This window comes from Ichthyophthirius multifiliis (assembly GCF_000220395.1).
Source record: "Ichthyophthirius multifiliis unplaced genomic scaffold scaff_1120509250846, whole genome shotgun sequence".
Taxonomy (NCBI): domain Eukaryota; phylum Ciliophora; class Oligohymenophorea; order Hymenostomatida; genus Ichthyophthirius; species Ichthyophthirius multifiliis.
In genome coordinates, this window is record NW_004086443.1 from 30,083 (window position 1) to 51,550 (window position 21,468).

The 21,468-nt window shown below is 17.3% G+C and overlaps 6 protein-coding genes across 6 annotated transcripts, besides 36 other annotated features; 4 read left to right on the plus strand and 2 right to left on the minus strand. All coding sequences in view use genetic code 6, as the record gives it.

Annotated features, from left to right (window-relative positions):
* The first annotated feature begins 287 nt into the window (after nt 1-287).
* Nucleotides 288-352: a microsatellite.
* A 1,136-nt stretch (nt 353-1,488) lies between these two features.
* Nucleotides 1,489-1,571: a microsatellite.
* Nucleotides 1,504-1,577: a microsatellite.
* Nucleotides 1,524-1,593: a microsatellite.
* A 387-nt stretch (nt 1,594-1,980) lies between these two features.
* Nucleotides 1,981-2,035: a microsatellite.
* Nucleotides 2,036-2,254: 219 nt separating this feature from the next.
* On the plus strand, nt 2,255-5,633 carry IMG5_100750 (hypothetical protein; the record flags this gene model as incomplete). The annotated part of the gene is made up of 3 exons (XM_004035291.1): nt 2,255-3,706; nt 3,755-4,836; nt 5,054-5,633. Coding segments are annotated over 3 exons (3,114 nt in total), but the record flags the coding sequence as incomplete, so codon positions are not given.
* Nucleotides 3,713-3,753: a microsatellite.
* Nucleotides 4,284-4,332: a microsatellite.
* Nucleotides 4,634-4,675: a microsatellite.
* Nucleotides 4,645-4,720: a microsatellite.
* Nucleotides 4,742-4,837: a microsatellite.
* Nucleotides 4,838-4,869: a microsatellite.
* Nucleotides 4,934-5,031: a microsatellite.
* Nucleotides 5,069-5,125: a microsatellite.
* Nucleotides 5,085-5,211: a microsatellite.
* Nucleotides 5,106-5,336: a microsatellite.
* Nucleotides 5,108-5,178: a microsatellite.
* Nucleotides 5,109-5,337: a microsatellite.
* Nucleotides 5,134-5,558: a microsatellite.
* Nucleotides 5,139-5,295: a microsatellite.
* Nucleotides 5,139-5,345: a microsatellite.
* Nucleotides 5,182-5,241: a microsatellite.
* Nucleotides 5,192-5,530: a microsatellite.
* Nucleotides 5,251-5,558: a microsatellite.
* Nucleotides 5,269-5,327: a microsatellite.
* Nucleotides 5,273-5,565: a microsatellite.
* Nucleotides 5,634-5,637: 4 nt separating the features above from the next.
* Nucleotides 5,638-7,140, plus strand: IMG5_100760 (hypothetical protein). Its single transcript, XM_004035292.1, has one exon. The coding sequence runs from the start codon at nt 6,761-6,763 to the stop codon at nt 7,097-7,099; it is 339 nt and encodes a 112-aa protein (XP_004035340.1). The 5' UTR covers nt 5,638-6,760; the 3' UTR covers nt 7,100-7,140.
* A 691-nt stretch (nt 7,141-7,831) lies between these two features.
* IMG5_100770 (MORN repeat protein) lies at nt 7,832-8,778 on the plus strand (the record flags this gene model as incomplete). The annotated part of the gene is made up of 6 exons (XM_004035293.1): nt 7,832-7,895; nt 7,935-8,015; nt 8,065-8,289; nt 8,338-8,423; nt 8,486-8,545; nt 8,596-8,778. The coding sequence occupies 6 exons, from the start codon at nt 7,832-7,834 to the stop codon at nt 8,647-8,649; spliced, it is 570 nt and encodes a 189-aa protein (XP_004035341.1). The 3' UTR covers nt 8,650-8,778.
* Nucleotides 8,756-8,810: a microsatellite.
* Nucleotides 8,756-8,812: a microsatellite.
* Nucleotides 8,813-10,254: 1,442 nt separating this feature from the next.
* On the minus strand, nt 10,255-12,610 carry IMG5_100780 (hypothetical protein; the record flags this gene model as incomplete). The annotated part of the gene is made up of 8 exons (XM_004035294.1): nt 10,255-10,344; nt 10,400-10,502; nt 10,559-10,815; nt 10,859-11,005; nt 11,148-11,243; nt 11,299-11,654; nt 11,950-11,955; nt 12,577-12,610. 8 exons carry the CDS (start codon nt 12,608-12,610, stop codon nt 10,255-10,257), a joined length of 1,089 nt encoding a protein of 362 aa, XP_004035342.1.
* Nucleotides 11,896-11,942: a microsatellite.
* A 1,997-nt stretch (nt 12,611-14,607) lies between the features above and the next one.
* Nucleotides 14,608-14,663: a microsatellite.
* Nucleotides 14,647-14,719: a microsatellite.
* A 160-nt stretch (nt 14,720-14,879) lies between these two features.
* Nucleotides 14,880-14,934: a microsatellite.
* Nucleotides 14,935-16,884: 1,950 nt separating this feature from the next.
* Nucleotides 16,885-16,924: a microsatellite.
* Nucleotides 16,925-16,950: 26 nt separating this feature from the next.
* Nucleotides 16,951-16,995: a microsatellite.
* Nucleotides 16,996-17,201: 206 nt separating this feature from the next.
* On the plus strand, nt 17,202-18,166 carry IMG5_100790 (hypothetical protein). The gene has a single exon (XM_004035295.1). It carries the CDS (start codon nt 17,350-17,352, stop codon nt 17,665-17,667), a length of 318 nt encoding a protein of 105 aa, XP_004035343.1. The 5' UTR covers nt 17,202-17,349; the 3' UTR covers nt 17,668-18,166.
* An 843-nt stretch (nt 18,167-19,009) lies between these two features.
* On the minus strand, nt 19,010-19,442 carry IMG5_100800 (longevity-assurance protein, putative; the record flags this gene model as incomplete). The annotated part of the gene is made up of 3 exons (XM_004035296.1): nt 19,010-19,041; nt 19,083-19,226; nt 19,267-19,442. Coding segments are annotated over 3 exons (352 nt in total), but the record flags the coding sequence as incomplete, so codon positions are not given.
* Nucleotides 19,443-19,854: 412 nt separating this feature from the next.
* Nucleotides 19,855-19,913: a microsatellite.
* Nucleotides 19,914-20,176: 263 nt separating this feature from the next.
* Nucleotides 20,177-20,219: a microsatellite.
* Nucleotides 20,220-20,863: 644 nt separating this feature from the next.
* Nucleotides 20,864-20,916: a microsatellite.
* The last annotated feature ends 552 nt before the right edge of the window (nt 20,917-21,468 follow it).

Sequence of the window (21,468 nt, forward strand, 5' to 3'; positions counted from 1 at the left end):
TATTTTAACTTTTTATAATTTAAATTTAATTTTAAAATTAATTACAAAAGTAGCTTAATTTTTGAGAAATATATGGATTATATTGTAAATGGTGTTTATGATATTTATATAAAAAATTTGTAAAATTAAAATAATAATTATTATTGTATTGATTTTTTTTATTTTTCCTGTTATTTATTATAAAACTTAATCAACAAATAAAAAAGTCAAAATAATTTATAATAGCATTATTTTAATTGAGTTTTTTTAAAAAATAAAATGATAAATAAAAAGAATTGTATAAAATATTTATTCATTATTTATTTTTATATATAAATATTTTTTTATTAATTTTTCATTTTTTATAAAATATATATACTTATTTATTTTAATAATAGAGATTAATAAAATAATTCTTCAATTTAAGAAGTTGATGAAAGAGTAAAAATAATTGAAAAGTTTGGTGAAAGAGTCTATTAAAATTAATTTAAACTAAACCTTAAATATTAAAAATAGGTTTCTCAAGAAAAATAATTTTAAAAATTAGAAAATAATATTATTGAATTAAAAAAAACTTTATTTAATTATTAAATATAGAAAGGTGAATTAAAATACATAAATAATTAATTAAATAATATTGAAGATTAATAGGATATCTAATAATTTAATTAATTACACATGCCTATTATATAATAATAAAATATTTAATAAGTTTAGACAGTTAAAAATTAATAAGAATATTAAATGAAGAATGAATAAATGCTAAAAATTTAATAAAAAAACAAAATACTTAAATTAGCAAATAATGAGAATTTAAATACCAATAAAATGTTATTTTACGCTATTTTTTTAATGCAGTCGTATAAGCTTGATGAATCAGAATATATTTTAGAATTTCTAATGTAATAAGAACCTTAAAACTGTGATTTTATGTTTATTTTATCTAAAATTAAATTTGAAATAGGAAAAATCAAAGAATGTAAGCAATTATTAGAAATTTGTTTATCAATAAATTATAATTTATCGCCAAAAGTTTATTTTTTGCTTAGCTAATGTTATTTTTTATAATAAAATTATGGCTTAAGCATTATATTTTTTGAAAAATATACATAAATAAGTAAATTTGATGTTGATTAGGCATATTTTTATATAAGTTAATGTTATTTTAATTTGAAATAATATAGTTAAGCTATATATTTTATAAATAAAGCTATTGAAAATAACTAATTAGATTATATTTATATATTATACAGAAGCTATATTAATTAAACTTAGGGGCACTTTAATTTAGCTTATAAAGATAAAGTTTTATTTTTGCAAAATTATTAAAATTATAATTAAAAATTAAGATTGAATTAGAAAATATTAGAAAATCAAAATAACTTTTTAGAAATTAAAAAAATTAAAAATAAAATTTAGTTTATAGAAAGTTTAATTTGATATATATAATATATATATATTTTAAAATTTATCACAAATTTATAAAAATTTTTATTAAATTTATTGAACTATTAAAAATAATAAATAATAGTATATTAAAATAAATTAAAATATATGTATTAATTTAAAATTAATAAATATATATAATATTATTTAAACTTATTTAAATATATAAAAATAATTATTTTTAATTCAGGTTTATATTTAAATACAAACAATTGAATATGTTAAATGCTCAATCTAAAATTTTGATAGCTTTTCTTTATTATGATTTTTATAAAATCGCACTAAATAGAGTAACTAGTTATTCTAAAGTTGAGTCGAGAGATTATGGGCTTCAAAAAATTTTAAAATTTTATTTTATGCAAGCATAGGGAGGGTTTATAAGAATTAATTTTTTAATTTATAATAAATATATTGTGATTATTATAAATTTTTTCTAACTAAACATAATTTATTATATCTTGCAACATTTTATTTTTTTGATGTTGATTTCATAAATATAAATTAATTTTTTTTAAATTAAAAATAAAAAATATATTTAGAAATTAATTTGCATATAAAATATCAATATATTTTAAAAAAAATTTAAATATATATTATAAAAAAATATAAAAGTATGATTTCACTATAATAATATAAAAACCAGTATGACTCATATTATAATATGCATATTTCTTCTCAAGATAATTAGTTCTATAATCCAGTTCCCCCTATATTTACTTAAAGTTTTCCTTAATTTTCTAATACTCAATAAATAATTAATCCTTATCCAGTTATAATATCTTAATATCCAAAGTCATTTACTTAACAACGCTTGATCAAGCCAGATTTCATAAAGTAGAAAGTGCATAGGAAAGTAAATAACTATATGGATGTACAATACTAGGAAGAATACGAATAACCATAGACATACAAAAAATAAAATGTAAAAACACTTTTCGGAGAAGAGTTGTCAATAAAAAGCAATTACAAATTTTAATAAATAGTAAATGAGAAAGATACAAGGAGTTATTTAATTAGTAATTTTGAGGATTTGCAAAATAAATTGAGAAGTTTGGAAGGAGATTTTACTGGCTTAGAAAAGAGTTTTTATCATTTAATTATTAAAACTGAAAATGGAAAGGATTATTAGAATAGATTGTTAGCTATATTATAAAAAAAAATTGATGAATTTATGGATAAATTAGATAAAAACGCCATCAATAATTTTGATCCAAGTTCTCTTGAGGACGATTATGAATTTTAAACTTTTAAAAATCTACTTAAATAGGGAGTTAATGAAATTTCTAATAAACTTACTGAATTTTTTTTAAATAGAAATAACTCTTAAGCTTATGACTTCGAGGTATTTAAATGCTTAGAAAACATTCTTTCACTCAATAACTTCATTAAATCTGACTTTTCTAATGTAGTAAGCAAAAGTATGCTTGACTATAATAAAATTTTATATCATATTTGTGTTAAAGATCCTAATGAGGCAGTTAATTTCGCAGATTTTATCCATTTGGATATACCTTCATTATAAACTTAAAATACTGTAATTGTATATAAAAAAAGCATGATTTCAAATAAATTTCATGACATAGTAAACGAAAAAATTTTTTAATGCACAAAAATAGATTATGTATAATTAATAAAAAGCGTATTTATAAGAGAAAGAAGAAAAGTATTTTAAAATATACATAATTATATAATCAAGTAAGGTAAAGTTTTCCCAGAATTTGATTAAAGTGAGTAAAATAAAAAGCTCACAGAAAAAATGAATTTAATTAAATAGGAGTTTTTGTAACTGAAAAATCATGAATTCTTTATGGATGTATTAAGCGGAAGACTAGATACTTAAGCCCTTGATAGTTGTGAAAAAAAAATCCTTTTTTAAATTGAAAAATACTTCTTAAAAGTAAACGAACTTTTTAAAGAAATAAAAAACGCTTTGAAAGATATTATTGAATATAAAGAATTTGAAAATCAATTTATTTAAGAAAAATACCAGAATATTTTGAGTAATAAAATACATTTGGAAGACGAAGATAAAAGAGAATTTGCAAAAAATAATTTGGGTGAATATACTCTAATTTTATTTTAAAAGTTAGAAGATGCATTAATGAAAGATAATTAATAGTTCTAGGAATTGGATTTAGAAGATAAACTTCATAAGTAAATGTAAAAAAATAAATAGAATTATCATTTAGATAAAACAGCTAATAACTTTTTGTTAGATATTAAAATAAGGGCAAATGTAAAGAAATTTATTAGAAAATTAAAGGAAAATGCTAAACTAACTGTATATATTTTTTATTTTTTAAAATAATTTTTTATTTATTATAAATAGGATAATAAAATTGGTTTAAAAATAAAAGAATTGAATGATTAAAAAGCTGAATTAGAGAAAAAAATAAAAGAAGAAGAATAAAAACAGCAAGATATGAAATAAAACTAAGAAAAATTAACAGAATAAATAGATAAGCTGCATTAATAAAGAGAAAAAAAAAACTAAATTTAATAAGAGATTAAACGATTATTAGATATTTAAGAAAAAGTTAGAAATTTGAATTTCGAAAAAGAAAAATAAGAGAAAATAATATAAAAAGAAGAAAAAATGCTCTTTGCTATTCTAAAAGAAGGAGAAAAGCATAAATCAATAACAGAAAAGTTAAAAAATAATAAATTGGAAAACCAGCAAAGGATTTTAATCAAAAAATAATAAAATAAGTTATAAGAAATTCAAACTTAAATATAAGCTTTTTAAGAATCTGCCGATAAAAAGTTAGTTTTTAAAAATTAATTAACATAAAAGTAAGAGAAAAAAGTATACCAGTAAGAAGAATTAAGAAAAAGAGCAGAAGAAGACTAAAGGTATCAAGATGAATAATTAAGAAGAAGATAAGATGAATTTAAAAAAAGGTAAGAATTAGAAAAAAAAATTAAAGAAGAAGAAGATAGAAAAAAAAGTGAATTTTAAAGTAAACTTATTGAAGGTATTAAGTCTAAAAAAGATGAAGAAAGGTTAAAAGAAGAAGAAGAACGATAAAGAAATTCTTTAGCAGGAAAACTTGTTGATGAAATAAAAAATAGAAAAGATATGGAATATTAATTAAGAAAAGAGTAAGAGGAAAAAAGTAAAGGGGGTTTTGCTAGTAAATTATAAGGAGGAATTAAAGAAAAAAAAATAGAAGAAGAACATAAATAAAAAAGCATGTTAGAATCAATCAAAGATAAATAAAGAGAAGAAGAAAGAAAATTAAAGGAAGAATAAGAGAGACAAAAAAAATTAAGAGAAGAATAAGAGAAAATAAAATAATAAAAAGCTATTGAAGAAAAAAAAAAGAAAGAAGAAGAATATAATAGAAAATTATAAGAAATTAAAGAAAAAGAAGAAAAAGAAAAATAAGAGAGAAAACTATAAAAATAAAAGTTTTTTAAAAAAATTATTTTTTATAAAAATTAAAAAACAAATTAGAGAAGAAGAGGAAAAAAATAAAAAAGCAGAAGAAGAAAAAAATTAATTTAAAAAAATTAGAAGAAATAGAACTGAAAAAAAAATAAAAAGATGAAGAAGAAGAAAGAAAAAGAAAATTAAAAGTAGAAGAAGATAAGAAAAGAAAATAAGAATAACTTGAAGAAGAAAAAGCAAAATAAGAGTTGCAAAAAAATTACAACAAGAAGAAAAGTAAAAAAAATTTAAGAAGAAGAAAAGAAAAAATGGAAGATAAGAAAAAAAAGAAGAAGAAGAAAAAAAGAAAACAATAGGAAGAAGATAGAAAGAAAAAAGAAGAAGAAGAAAAAAAAGAAAGCAATAAGAAGAAGATAAAAAGAAAAAAGAGGATGAAGAAAGGAGAAAATAATAATAAGAAGAAGAAGAAAAAAAAAGAAAACAATAAGAAGAGGATAAGAAAAAAAAAGAAGAAGAAGAAATGAAAAAATAATAATAATTAGATGATGAAAAAAAAAAAAAGGAAGAAGAAGAAAGGAAAAAGAAATAGTAATTAGATGATGAAAAAAAAAAAAAAGAAGAAGAAGAAAAAAAAAGAAGACAATAAGAAGAAGATAAAAAGAAAAAAGAGGATGAAGAAAGGAGAAAATAATAATAAGAAGAAGAAGAAAAAAAGAAAAAAGACGATGAAGAGAAAAAAAAATAATAATTAGAAACTTAAAATAAAAGTAAAAAATAAAAATAATATTCAATATAATAATAATTATATAGAATATGATATTGAAGAAGATCTTTTTGAAGAAATAATAGATGAGGATTTATCAATGGAATAAAATCCAAAATAAGTCATCGAAAATAAATTAAATCAATAAGGAAATGCAAAAAAAAATATATTTGATTTAGATGAAGATAGTTAAATAATTGGTTCTTCAGATTCTCTTCCGAAAAAATCTACATAAAAAGAAGAAAAGACTATTTAAGATCCTTTAATAAAATAACCATAAGATAAATCTCTACCAATTAAAAACGCAGATAATAAAAAAAAAAATGATGATGAAGATGAAGATGATTATGATTTTTAATTTGATGATGATATAGAAGATTTAAGCAATATGATTGGAGGTAATAATAATGTGAACTAATAAAAAGTCAATCCCACAGCACAATAATAAGTAAAAAAAGAAGAAACTAAAAAATAAAGTCTATTTAATTATGACTTTAAAATGGATGATGACGATGAATAATATAATGATGATTTTGAAATAGAAGAAGAACTACAAGAAAAAAAGAATGAAGGAAGTTAACAAAGTAAAAGTAAATAGGAATCAAGTTAAATGAATTCTGAATAAATTAAACTTTAGGAAGAATTTAACGAATAATAAAGACAAGAGTTTGAAGCTTAAATGGAATTAGTAAATTAACTAATTCATAAAACTAACGAATATGTAAAAAAAACTCGCTTTGGCAGATCGAATTAAATAAACTTATCCAAATTTAATAAATTTGATTATGTTTTGACTTTATATGAGGAATTTATGCAATTAGGAATGAGTTATTATTTCGATTTTGATCATGGTGATTAACTTTTAGATTTATTTGAGTTATATATGACTTAATAGGAAATAGAAAAAGAAGCAGAATAATATATGTAAAAAATACACGAAACTTATTATTCACACACTGAATAAATTTAAATTAGTCCGATGACAAAATTATATTTCCCTTTCTAAGAAAATCAATTTGGATTTTAACTTATGGAAGTAAATTAGGAAGTTCAAGCAATTTCTTTCTTTTATTTAGTTGATTTAAGCCAAGAGGCAATGTAGTAATTGTAATAATTTGCATTCTTTTTCTGTTAGTTATTTTAATTTGAAGGTTTTACTGTATCTCCTTAAAAAGTTGAAGATGAAACTATTAAAATATTATAAGTTTATGACGAAGAAATCTGGCTTTAATACATTCTAATGCTTTTCCCAATTTGCTATGAAGATTATACTGCTTAGGTAGATATAAAAGTCAATTAAAATACTATTGAAAGGGTATTTTATATACTTACTTCACTTGAATTGTTATACGCAGAAATAGAAAAAAATGAAGAAGCAATTTAATAGAAGTTTTAAGAAATAATTTAATAATATTAAGATTGTGCAGATATGGGTATTGTTAATGCATAGTTTGAAGAAATTAATAATAATACTATTAATGATATGCTCGCTTAAATTAAGTTAATTCTTTAAGATATGAAGTAAAATAACAAAAAAATCAACACTTTAGCAGCATTTGAATTCTAAGTTGGAGAAACTAAGTTTGTTTATTATGTTAATGTCTCTAGAACTTAAGGTACTTTTTATTTTATTATATTTTTTTATTTCTTTTGCTAATTTATTATTTTTAGAAGGAGGAGAAATCGGTGTTTTTTGTTTAACAATTTCTGATTAAATTAATGAATAAATCATCGATGCTATTTCTGTCCTTTAATCTGAAGAATTTTAATTGAAACCTCATATTGATTGTTCAAGGCATAATGGATTGTACTTTTATACTGATTTTACCCTAGCAGTTTGGGCTAATCTTATTTAGAAGAAAAAATATACAGCATTTGAGGCTATTAATATTGCTAATTTTTCTATGATTCCTTATTATACTATTTACAAAAATTTAGAATGAAATATTATAAGTTTTTTTTTTTTTTTCTCAAAAAAAAAAAATTATTTATCTATTATATTAATTATCATGAACTTTAATTTTATTTTAGTATTAATATATTTATTTTTTGAAATTATATTTTATTTATACATTATTTTAGTAAATTTTTACTATAAAATTCTTCTTGAAATTTTATTTAAAAATAATAATTAGCAATTAATACATAAATTTAAAATTCAATATATAAATTTTTTTAGATTATATTAAAAATAAATTAATTAAAATAATAAAAAAATATAAAAAAAGTTATATAAATTATTCATAAAAAATATGTCTATTTGGTCAGGAAGTATATATGAAGGTGAATATAAAGATGGTTGGTTTCATGGAAAAGGTTTAATAAAAAAATATATAATATTTGAAAAAAAAAAAGGAAAGTTTAATTATCCAAACGGAGTAATTTATGAAGGTGATTTTGTGAAAGGATAATTTCATGGAGAGGGGATATTAACATGTAAAAATAATTACATAAAATATATAAAAGTACAAAATAATTGTTAAAGATCCAAACGGAGGAAAATATAAAGCATATTGGTAACATGGAAAAATGATAAAAGGAGATTATTATTTTGCAGATAATTTAAAATATGAATCTTAAAACTGGAATTATTGTTAAGGAGAAGATAGAAGGTTTTATCCTGAGATTTTAAATGGAATAAAACCTGCAGGTGCAACATAAATGACAAAAGAGGAAAAAAAACCTCATGATATCCCTGAAGGAACATATGGTATTTAAATATAAATGGTTTTTAATAAAATACATAAATATATTAAAGATGTCGGAGAAGGTTATTATGAACCAATCAAATCTATAATTTATGAATATAATGGAAAAATATTAAGAACTCCTAGTGAAGCTGAAGTATGCTATTTATTAATTTTATTTTATTTTAATTAACTATTATTTTTTACGATTTTAAAAAGGTTGTCAATATCATAAATAAATGCAGATATAATCCAAGAAAATCTCTTATTATTACAGGAGTATATATACATATATATGTATATTATTGTAAATTTAAATAATAACAAAGGATAATGATAAAATTATAAAAAGTGTAACAAATCCTTAAACACATTAAATTTGAAAAAATACATACTTTTGACATTAAATATACATATATAGAAGCCTTTTAAAAATAGATAAATTAAAACACTCATTTCTAATATATTTTATAAATAAATTAATTTTAAATTATATAAATATATTGAATAATTATTATTTAACTATATTATAATTTATATATAACTTTCAACATATTGGTTATGATTCATATCATTTAAATTTGCAAAGTAATTAATCAATATGATCCTATGTTTTTTATATTAAAATATATAATCAAATCAAAAACAAATAATAATTTTAACTAATCCAGGTCCATTATTCATCTCTTTAAATTCATTTTATATTTTAGAATGATTATCCATTACTTAATTAATTAAAATATAGAAATAAAATAAGAACAATTATTTAAAATTATAGAATGCGCTTAATACCCCTTTTTTATTGAGACTATCTGGAATTTTTTTATAATTAATTTAGTGCTAAATATACAATCATCAATATTGTTAAAATTGTAAATATAAATAAGAAATATTATTCTTTTTACTAATTGTTGAAAAAAACGAATAAACCTTTTTTTATTAGTTTTATATTTATAATAAGAATATTGAGTATTTAAAATAGTGTTCACAAAAAAATTTATTTATCAAAAAAAATATATTCTAAATAAATTAATAAATAAAAATGAAGATTAAGATTAAGAACAGCCCTCATTTTAATTGAATAAAATTAAGATATTAATTAGTTTCAAATTTGTCATAATATCCTTTAATTTGTTTTATTTTATTAAATTACATTTATAATAAACATGAGCCAGGAATCTTAAATATGCTTTAAATTTTGAAATTTGATAATATTAACTAATATAAGATTTAATTTATAAAAAATACTAAGATATTTAATACATCTCCAATAAATTCAAAAGCTCAATCATTTTTTATCCTTATTAAATTATTAAAATGTGTTTGAGTTCTGTAATTTTTTGTTATCAAATTCATGAAATTATCTATATTCTTATTTTGAATATTAGTGTATAATAATTTTTTATATTTATAATTAATTATTGACAATATCCTATAGCAGTTTTACAGTGCATTTTTAACAAAATTAAATCATAAACTTCTTTTACTGACCTTGTATTTCTTTTATATTTAGACTTATTATATTTTTTTATTAGATTTGGAATGAAATTTTGTTTTTTAGTTTTCTTCTTTTTGGTAAATAATAAATTACTTATTTTGATATTTTTCCTATTATATTTTTTTAAAATTCCAATCGAAAAAAATAAAAACGTTGAGTTTGAAAAAAAATTGCATAAAATATAAAAAAACCTCAAAAATTTAGCATATACTTTTATTTAGAATTATTTATTAAGTGTTACATATTTATATGCCAATAGTAGTTGTGAAAGACATTTTTTAAAAAATAATATAAATTTGAAACTTTTAATTTATTTAGTATTTTTAATTGAAAAATAAATTTTAATTTTGTTTTTTTTAAAAAGTGAAATATAAATTTAAAATGAAGTAATATATTTAATATAGCCTTAAATTTATATAAAATTTGATTTTTTAACATAAATGAAAAATTATTATAAAAATTAATATGTAAAAATAATGATTTTTTTATTTCAATTATCATGAAATAAAGATTCTTAAACATTTCTAATAGAATCAAAATACTTATGTTAAAGTGCTTCTGAAATACTAATTCTATCGGCCTATTTAAATTTAATAAAATAAATAATTAATTTTATATTTTATTTATATTATTACAGGATTAATTTATAACATTTATTAAAGTAAATTAATACCATCAGTAGTTATAAATTATCTTCTTTTTAAATATGAATTGTGATAAAATCCTGTTCTGTTTAATCTTTTAAATAAAAATATTAATTATTTTAAAAATTATTTGATTAAATTTATTTCTACGTAAAATTAGAATATATAGTCGAATTTATATTCACATTTAAAAGGGCTGAAAGTTTTGTCATTTTTTTGTAACCAAAAAATTGAATTTATTTAGAAAAAACTTCATAATCAAAATGACTATAAAATAGATCAGTTCCTCTATACATTAAATTAGCTATTAACAATCCAGCTGCAAAAACATCTATTGCAGGGGTAAAATGGCTTACGAAGTTTGAATTTAGAAGTTATTCAGGAGATTTATAGTTCACTGTACCTCCCTAAAAAATTCAATAAAATATTTAAAAATAATGTATTTTTTACAATATTAGATTTAATTTGATATGGATGGTAAATATATGAAATTCCCCAGTCTAATACTTTCAAAGATAATTACTCTAAATTTATTTATATGTTACATCCTTTTAAATCATTGTGTATCACATTTAATTCATGAGTTTAATTTAAGGTCTAATATTTATTTTTATTAAATAAAATTATATAAAAATATAAAGTAATTATAATCTTATTATTTTTTTTAATTATATTTAAATATATATAAAATACGTTTTTAAATATATAATGTTAAAGTTTATTTATATTTTATAATTACTTTCAATAATATATATGATAAATATCGAACTTCATAATCGCTAGTTAAATTTCTTGCACTCTTATGTAAAGTGGTACCATTTATAAATTCAAAAATCTTATATTTTTGTTATTTTTTTGAATCATAATTTTTTTTTTTTTATTTGTTTTACAAAGGATGTTGTATTGGGATATTTCTACTCTCTTATTACATCATATAAATGTGCAATATGAGGGACATTATTAATATGTTTCAAGATAAATATTTCTTGATAATGCTGTTCCCATTTATAAAACTCATTTAATCTTTTAATAGCAATTGTTTCATTTTTATTTGTTTTACCAACATATACATTACCAAAAGTACCATTTCCTAATTAAACGTCACTATCAAAATATTTTGTATTATCTCCGTAATATTAAAGGGATATTTTACTGTAACTTTCATAATTTTTCTAATAATTTTAAATGAATTAACCTCTAGCAAATTAATAATTTAATGTTGAGTGAATAGAAAGACATTTAGTTCCTTTTAAATAAGAAAAGCTCTTAAATAAAGTTTTCTTAAATGCATAAATAGAAATAATTATATTAAAAGCAATCAATAATTTAAAGCAGAAATACATTTTTAAATTCTTATAAATTAAATATGTATTAAAATTTAATTTTATTTTTTTAAAAAAAGAAAATAATAATCAATAATTTACATTTTAAAATTGAAAAAAAGATATAAATAAAAAAAAAATATTTGTTTAAGTATAAAAAAACGCAAAAATAAATAAAAATAATTTAAAAAAAAATAAAAAATAATATAAAATAGTTACTATTAACTATGATATATTTAAATTAAAATAAAAAAGATTTGCAATATAATTAAAAATTTATATTTAAAAAATATTTTTAATAGATTTGTATTAATCATAATAAAAAAATACTTATAATATTTATTATTTATTTTCCTCTAAGTATTTATTTTTTTAATTGGTTTAGATTATTAATTAATAAATAATAAGATAAATTATGATAAATATTTATCATTATTTTATTTCTAAATTTAACTTACAATTTAATTTTAATATAAAAAAAGATTAAAAATAAAGTGGATCAAATTTGGTAAAAGTTCTCTAAATCTTCGTGTAATTTGCCATTCAAACTTTTACTGTTCTAAAATCAAATATTAATTTTTTAATAAAAATTGCCTTAAGTGCCAAAATCATAAACCCAAAGCACTTTGGATCTTAAAATAAATTAAAAATTTTCAAAAAAAATAAGAAAAAAAGTCAAATCGAAAAGAGCAATAATTAATATCTAAGAATTAGAGTAATTTAATTTATTATAATATAGGTATTATATTAAAATATTTATACGACCAAATTTTAATAGAATAATGAATTATATAATATTATAAATAATTACTACATATATTTATCATATTGATCATTGAAATTTACTTTTTACTGATTTTCCTATATTCTTTTATGCCATATTATCCTATTATTTTTATAAATTGGAGTTATACACTTTTAAAAATAAAAAGGTTTCAAAAATAAGAGGTATTATAAAAATTTTAACTGCATTATTCTTCTCTAAATCTTAAGATGAATATTCAGATTATTTGAGAATCCATTATGTAATTTGGCATAAAGCGCTATGAATGTCAAGTTTTTATTCTTGGTAACTAAATAATTCTGAAATTTATTAAGTTATTATTTTCAAATTAATTTAATATAAGCAATAAGAACATTTAAAATAAAGATATAAAAATGTTATTATATTTATTTAAATATAATTTATAAATTTATATATATATTTATTTTTTGTTATTTTTTTTTTTTATAATTTTTCATCATATTTTTAATTAAAAGAAATCTAATTTTTTAAGATTTATCATTATTATATTATTTATTTATTGCATCTAGATATATTATTTAAAAATGGAAAATATAATTATAAATACAATATATGGATGGATTACAATAGTTCAAAAATTTTGTATGGAGAGTTTAAATTCAAATATAACCTAAGATAGCGTTTTTTAGCGAAATAATATATCTTACATCTCTTTGATTTCTATTTATATAAATACATAAATTTCTATTTTTATTGAATAGATAAAAAATTTAAAAAAATAATTAAAAAGCGTAAAAAAAATGAAAACAAAAAAATTACTAAAAGTTATGACTAATATATTATAGAACTTAAAATACATAAAATAATTATATTTAAAAACTAGATCTATTATATTAATTAAATTAATAAAATAGTAATAATTATTTGAAACAAAAAATAAGAAAATGTTTTAATAACATAAAATATTAAAGCCATAATAACTAAATAAATATTAGTATTAAAATTTGTAAATTGAATAAATATTCAAGGCAAGTTTTTAAATTTATATTTTTTTGTAATTTTTTTAATAGATCAATTAGCAATAAAAAAAAAAAGGTTATTACACGTTTATTTCATACATTCTTTTTTTTAATTAATTTTTTTTAAAAATTGAAGATAAAATAAAAATTAATAAAGCATGAATTATTGAACAAAAAGTATTTCAATTTTTAAAAGTAGTAATATATAAATGAAGATTTTTAAAAATAAACTGATTGGAATATAAAGATAGCAACATATTTATAATTAAATTATTAGTAATAGTTATATTAAATAAATTAACTTAAAAATTTTAATTTTTTATTTTATTTTCAATTAATTTTTTATAACTTTAACTAATAAGAATTATTTATTTTGTTAATATATTTTTTTAAACTATATTATTACATTTAATTCGGAGTAAAACTATTATAAAAATTTGAAAAAAAAATAAAATTAAGTAAATTATCATTTAATGAATAAATTTAGATAAAATATAATAAATTATTTAACTTAGATAAAAAATCTTTAATCTATATTTATGAAAAATCAAAATAATTATTGAATAATATTTATTATATAATTTGAATTTAATTATATATTCATATTTTTATATACTACAACTTATTAATATATTATAAATGTTATTGTTCCAATATTTCGATATCATTTAATTCAGTGTTTTATTAATTAATTTCAACTTTGTTATTTTTTTTTTATCTTTTATAATAGGTTTTGGTATTTATTTTGAAAACTCTATTGCCTTTTCTCGTTTTGATAATTCTTTTTCTTTTTTATGCTAAATGTCTTTTTTAATTTATGTCGGTTAAATTACTTATTTATTTATATAATTTATTTGAGTGGCATATTAATTCATTTTATTTACTTTATCTTTCTTTTCTACCCATTCCTAAGTACCAATATTAGCACCTAATCCTCCTCTTTAAATCGAATAATTACAATTTTTTTTAAATTCTTATTGATAACCTGATAGTTTTTGATAATTTTATTATTTCTATTTAATAATTAATTATTATTCATGTTTATTTAAATTTTCTTAATTACAATATAAATCTTAATTTAATTTCTATTATTATAAAGATGATTATTAATCCTAAATTTATTAAATTTATTAAAATTATTAAAATTATTTATATTATTTATATTATTATTATTATTATTATTATTATTATTATTATTATTATTATTATTATTATTATTATTATTCTTACATTTATTCATTAATTATAAAAGGATTATAATATTTATAAGGATTATTTTAATAGTCTATAATTTGTTTTTAGTCTACTATTTTTTAATTTTTATTTGTTTTTTATTAATCATTTTTTTCTATTTATTAGACTTTTTATAAATTTAAATTTTCTTTTTTATTTTATTACTCTATTTTTATTTATTTATATTAATTATTTTCTATTTATTTTTCATAATTTCCATTATTGTTTTATAAATCCAATTTTTTATTCTATTTTTAATTTAATTAATTTGATATATTTTATTAATATTTCATTTTATTAATTTCAATCTATTATTGATTTTCATCAATTATTTATTATTCAAATTTATTTTTAATTTAAGGTTTTAAATTGAATTGTTATTCTCCTTTTGTCCTATTATCTAAAGAGTTTATTAAACCGTGTTTTGAAATAGTACTAATTTTACCTTTAAATCTATTTTGAAAATCTGTTTACATTTTTTAGTTTTGTAAAAAAATAAAAAATAAAAATAATAATGAATTTTAAATGTATTTTTAAAAAATAAAATTAAATTTATATTAAAATAATTATTATTTTTTTATTGAAATTGAAATTTTATATTTTATTTAAAATATTTAGATTATATTATATATATAAATTGCATTTTATTTTTTCTTTAATTATTTTTAAAAAAATAAATAAGACAAAATAGATAAATGTTTTTTTATAGCAAAGTGTTATTCATATTATAATAAGTAAAATTTATAAATTGATCTTAAAATTTATAACTAACAAAAATTGGCGTTTTATTATCAAAATAATATTAATAAGGGAATGCTTAAACAAGAATTATTGTTACCCTTAAGTAAAAAATAAATAATTTTATATTTACTATTACCCAATTAACTATTAAAAAAAATGATAATAAAAAACTGAAAATATAAAACAGATGTATATGAAATTAATAGACTTTTAACTTTAATTAATTTATAATTTCATATAATAAAAATGAAGATAACATAGTTTAAAAATTAGATGAGGATATTGAGCTTTTTGATTAAAACGATAACGATGAAGATTCATAATAATTAAGATTTAAAACTAGTAAATTAATGATGAATTGAAAAAAAAATCAATAAAAAAATTATAAGATATTCAGAATTTAAGTAAGGAAGAAATTTTTTAAAAAAAAGTAAACTATAAAATTTAACCCTTGAAATATTTACTATTTTTGGATATAAAGAAGATTTAAAAAGATAAGCTTAACAGGCCAAAGGCTGGGTAATTTTTTAAAATATACTTGTTTAAGTTTAAAAATTATAAGTCTAACTTTAATAAGTAATAATTATATGAATAAGTTGCTGAAGATGGAAAAAATAGTTTTAATAGTTTATAAAAGGTATCTAATATAAATCCAAAAGTTACATTTTTGAGAGCTTTTGACCATTGTATTAGTTCTAAGAACTTTGATACTTTAAAAATTTAGAATAAATCAATAAATATAATATAGTAAACAAATAAATTATTATAAAAAAATAGAAAATAATATTTAATATTATGTTTTTATGTATCTATATAAAAATAAATATATTTAATTTATTGACTAACTAGAAAAAATGAAAATAATTTGATTACCTAAAGATAATATATTAATAAGAATTTTAATTATTTTTATAAAATATCTGCCTAAATAAATATAAATTAACGCATATATATTGATACTAAAAAAGAAATTTTTCAAAAAATAAATTTGATTCACGATTTGTATTTACTTATTATGCCCTGAAAATTAAATAATTTGATGCGCTAGCGCATATTTTATTAAAAGTATACCATCTAGATGATTTAAAATTTAAAATATATATTATTATAGGAGATTAAACTAATTTTATTTATCGAAAATATACATACAATAATAGTAACATTATGTCCCTAAAAAAAAGCAATTGTAATAATGATGCTTTGTCTTAAAAAAATACTTAGATTAATAAAATTAATAAAAAGTTAGAATTCTTACGATGCTCCTTTTTTTGATAAAATAAAAAACTATTCATATTTTTTAATATATAAAATAGATGATATTAATGAAAAATATTAAATTAATTTTGAAAAAAATATTAAGAGATTAATTAGAAAAAAAAAAAGGCCAAAAAAGAAAAAATATTGTCAATGATTAACTTATTAAAAAATAACCATATTTATTAAAAATTTAAACATAAAAAAATTATTTATGGAAATAATGTAATAATTTTATATAAAAAATCATAATTTTATATAAATATTCATAATATAATGTATTTAAAATTAAAAATACATATATAAATGTAAAAATAAACTTAAATTAAAAATTAGTTTAAATTTAATAAAATCTAAAATTAAAAAAATATAAATGTCTGATAAAATAAAAAAGAAAAATCTAAATACGCGTAAGGGAACATAAAGATGGAGAAAAAATATTGACCTTACAGAAATAGAAGACGCATTAATAAAAAAGACAAACGAAAGTGTGCAAGAAAAAATAACTAAAAATTTGAAGACAAATAATAAAATAGCTTTCAAAATTGATATAACTTCGCACGAATAAAATAATAAATTAAAATAACCTTTACACATTAACCGCTTTCATAAAAAGGAAGTAGATGAATGTCTTCTTTCTAAAAAAGAATAGTTAAAATAAAGAAGCTAAAAGATAAAATTATAAAAAATAAATTTAATTAAATCCTTAACATTCAAAATAAGAAGAAGGAGAAGAAATAATATAAGATATTTGGAGTACTTAACAAGACAAAAGTATTGATAGAAATATATAAAAGTCAAAAGTTAGACATGTTATATTACCTTCAAGTGGATAAAGTTATAATCCTTGTTATAAAGACCATTAAAAAGTTATATAATAAGCAATAGAAATGGAAGATGAAGAACTAAAGTAAAAATTGTTTTTAGAAAAGAAAGCTGAAATGAGAAAACTAAAAGACTAAAAATTATCTTAGAAAATGGAAGAATCAAAAAAATTACAGAAAATGACAAAAGAATAAAAAGAAAAAAAAGAAGAAAGGCAAAAAGAACATTAAAAACATATTATTAAAAAAGCAAAAAAAGAATTAAAAACAGAACAAGAAAAAGTTGAAGAAAATGTAAAAATAAAAAGTCAAAAAAAACAATTTTTTGAGGAACTTAAATAAAACACAGGGTTAAATCTTAAACCAGAAAGAATTGGTATTAAAAAGTTTATTTAAAAAGGACCTGATTTCTTATTAGAAGAGGATCTACCTGATAATCTTAGAAATATTTAACCTGCTGGAAATTTGTTAAGGGATGAATATTAAGCTATATTTAGAAAAGGACTAATTGAAGCTAAAAATATATTTAGGAAAGACAAAAAATCAAGAATTAAATCTATTAAATATAAATAAAAATACGATCCTTATTTTAATAATAATTGGGATAATGATGAAAAAGAATTAGATATTAAGAATTGATTTTTTTAAAAAAATATTATTATTTATGTTTATTTTCTTTTAACTTATATTAATAAAAAAAAATAAGAAAGGCATAAAATTTATTCATTTATTTTCATAATTTTTTATTTATTTATATATATATATAAATATATCATTTTTGTTTTTTTTAGAATTTAATGCTTTTAAAATCTTTATTATCGTAAATATTATTGTATTTAGGTTTTAATAAAAATCCAACTCCAATTTTAATCATAAACAATGTCCAATATAAATGCATTCCGTATAGTATAATTAATTAAATAAATAAATACCAATAGCCGTATTTAATTGTATTCCTTAATTTTTAATATTTAAAAAATAATTATATTAATAAAAAATACCATAACATTAAATTTCCTGCAAACTACCAGCACGTATATATCACACAAAAAGGAAAAATCAATAGCCTTGAACATATCCAAACAAACAAAGCTGAAATAACTATCATATACAAAATGTATTTTGATATAAATTTCATTTCACAATAACCTCTTCCTCCAGCAAGTATAATATCTCCCATATCATGTAAAATAAGAACAAGGGCTGAAACATATAGAAAGTTGAAATTTCCTGAATAAAATATAAGACCTGCTGCCATAAAATGATGTAAAGTATATTCGTAAAATTTAAATTCATCATTTCTTTTAAATAATACTAACTCAAAAAACGAAAATAAGTGGTGACCAAACTATATTAAGTGAAAGCATAATAAATATTTGTTTGCTTTTCCTGAAGGAAAGTAAGGATAATCTTTAAATAGATTCTAACAAGAACCTTCTCCTCCTAAAAATTATGGCATAAAATCAGCATCTTTAAATGCCCAAAAACTAAAAGCCTTTTTTATTTAAATATATTATATTTTTTAATTTTTTATACTGTTGTGGTTGAATAATATAACGTATCATATGTCCATTTTAGTATTTTTTTAGCCCTCAATTCTCTTTAAACTCCTACATATTTATCATTTAATTTTTCCATTACAAACGTATGAAAAACTTTACTAATAAATCTTTTTATAAACTTTAATTTTTTTCAAATATTTATATATATTTTTAATTACACTAAATAATATAGCAGCAAAAACAGAAATCAAATTGTATGATAAGGGAATTACATAAATATTGTTTTTATGAGCATAATCTCTAAATTCTAGCATAGATTTTATGAAAAATATGAAAATTCCAATTATTATAATACACATAAATCTGAAAAAACTTTCGAAATCTTTTATCAAAACTATAGATTTTAACTTCTTAAGAAAAGTATAAAAGTTTTATTTTTTAACTTAAGAATTTATTGGTTATTATTCAGTTTAATTATAGACTTACTAATGCATAATGCTTTTTATTTTTATAAAATAAATATATATTCTGAATTAAAAAATCTTTTTTTTTTATTGTTTATCTTAATAAAAACTATATATATATTTATATTTTAAAATATTGATATAATTTTAATGTAACTATATCATTTAAATAATTATAATATAATTTTAGTTAATTATTATTATTAATATTTAAAATATAAATAAAAAATGCATTATTTTTTTTTAAAAATTAATTTTTTAAAAATTTTTGATAATTACTTAACTTTAATATAATGAAAATTCTAAATATATAAAAAGAATATTTTATATAGAATTTTATCGAAATTATATTTATAATAAATTATAAAATTATTTTAAAATAATAATAAATTATAATTAAACCTATATTTCATTATTTTATCTTTTAAAATTTTTTAATGTAAATAATTATTTTATTTTTGTTTTTAAATAATAGAAAGTTAAATAATTAAATTAATTATTAATAAATATAATTTTTAATTGTGGATTAATTTATTTTATATTTTATAACTTGAATATATTGTTTTTTTATACTTTCACTGCATTTTTAAATAACTCAACCATTAAAAAAAATTTCGAAAATAAAATAGATAAAAGCCTTTTTTATTTTTAATTTGGTTTATAAAATAAGTAATAACAACGAATAATTAATAAAAAGAATAATAATATATATTAAAATAAAGAACTAGTCAGATTTTAAAATATTTTTTTAATAATTAATATTAAAAAATAATAATCTATTAAACTTATAATTTATCGAAGGATTTCGGAAATATTTATTAGATTACGAAAAAGATTATTTATATTTGATTTATATATTCTTGAAAAGGTTAGGTACTAGTATTCATGTCCAAAAAATTGATTTATTATTAAGTTTTCTCTTTATATGAATATACATAAATTTATATTTATTTTTAAATGTAAATATTTTTGTCTTTTTAAATTAATTATATATATAAGTTTATTTTTAAATATTTATAATTTTATATTGTATATGCCTTGATAAATCTTAGTGATATCCATTACAAAGATTTTTATATATTTAAATATAGTAGCAGAAATTTAAAGGTTATTAACATCTTTAAATTCTGAAATTATAGTAACAAAGCAAAATATATTTGTAAAAAACTTTTTAATAATTATTTATTAATAATATATTAAAAATATATTGAAATTTAATTATGTTTAAATATTTTATTTCTTTTACATCTTTAATAAGAATTATATAAATAATAAATTTAATAGTTTTTAATATAAAAAAAAGTGTAAATTTAATTAATTTTTTTAGAAAATATCGACAATTATACAGTAAATTTAAAATTATAATATTATTATTTTATATTTAAAATAATAAATATTATTTTAAGCATTTTATCAAGAATATTAAATATATAAAACATATATTTATTTTAAAGAATATAATAAAAAAAAATGTGATAAAAATTTAATAAATTTATTTAATTATATTAATTATTATTTTTAAAAACTTTTTAAAAAATATTTTAATTAATTAATTTTTCACAAATAATATAAAACTAATTTGTATAAAATATCAAATTAAATATAAAAAGAATTAATAATATATGTAAATAATATTACCAGGAGAATCCATAAATACAAGTCATTTAAAAAGTTAATTTTAAATCGATAAATAATCTTTTTAATTCTAACCCAGTAATATCTTACTTTCAACATAAGCAGGAATATTTATATAGAGTGAAAACAAAGAAGATACTAGCAAAATATTATTAATAAAAACATTTCCATAGAAATATTACGCACAAGAAGATGATTTTATTATAGGGGTAGTAAAAGGTCGTCAAGGAGAAAATTATTTACTTGATTTGTGTGCTGAAGACGATGGATTATTATCATTTTATGCTTTTGAGGGTGCAACTAAGAAAAGTAGGCCGAATT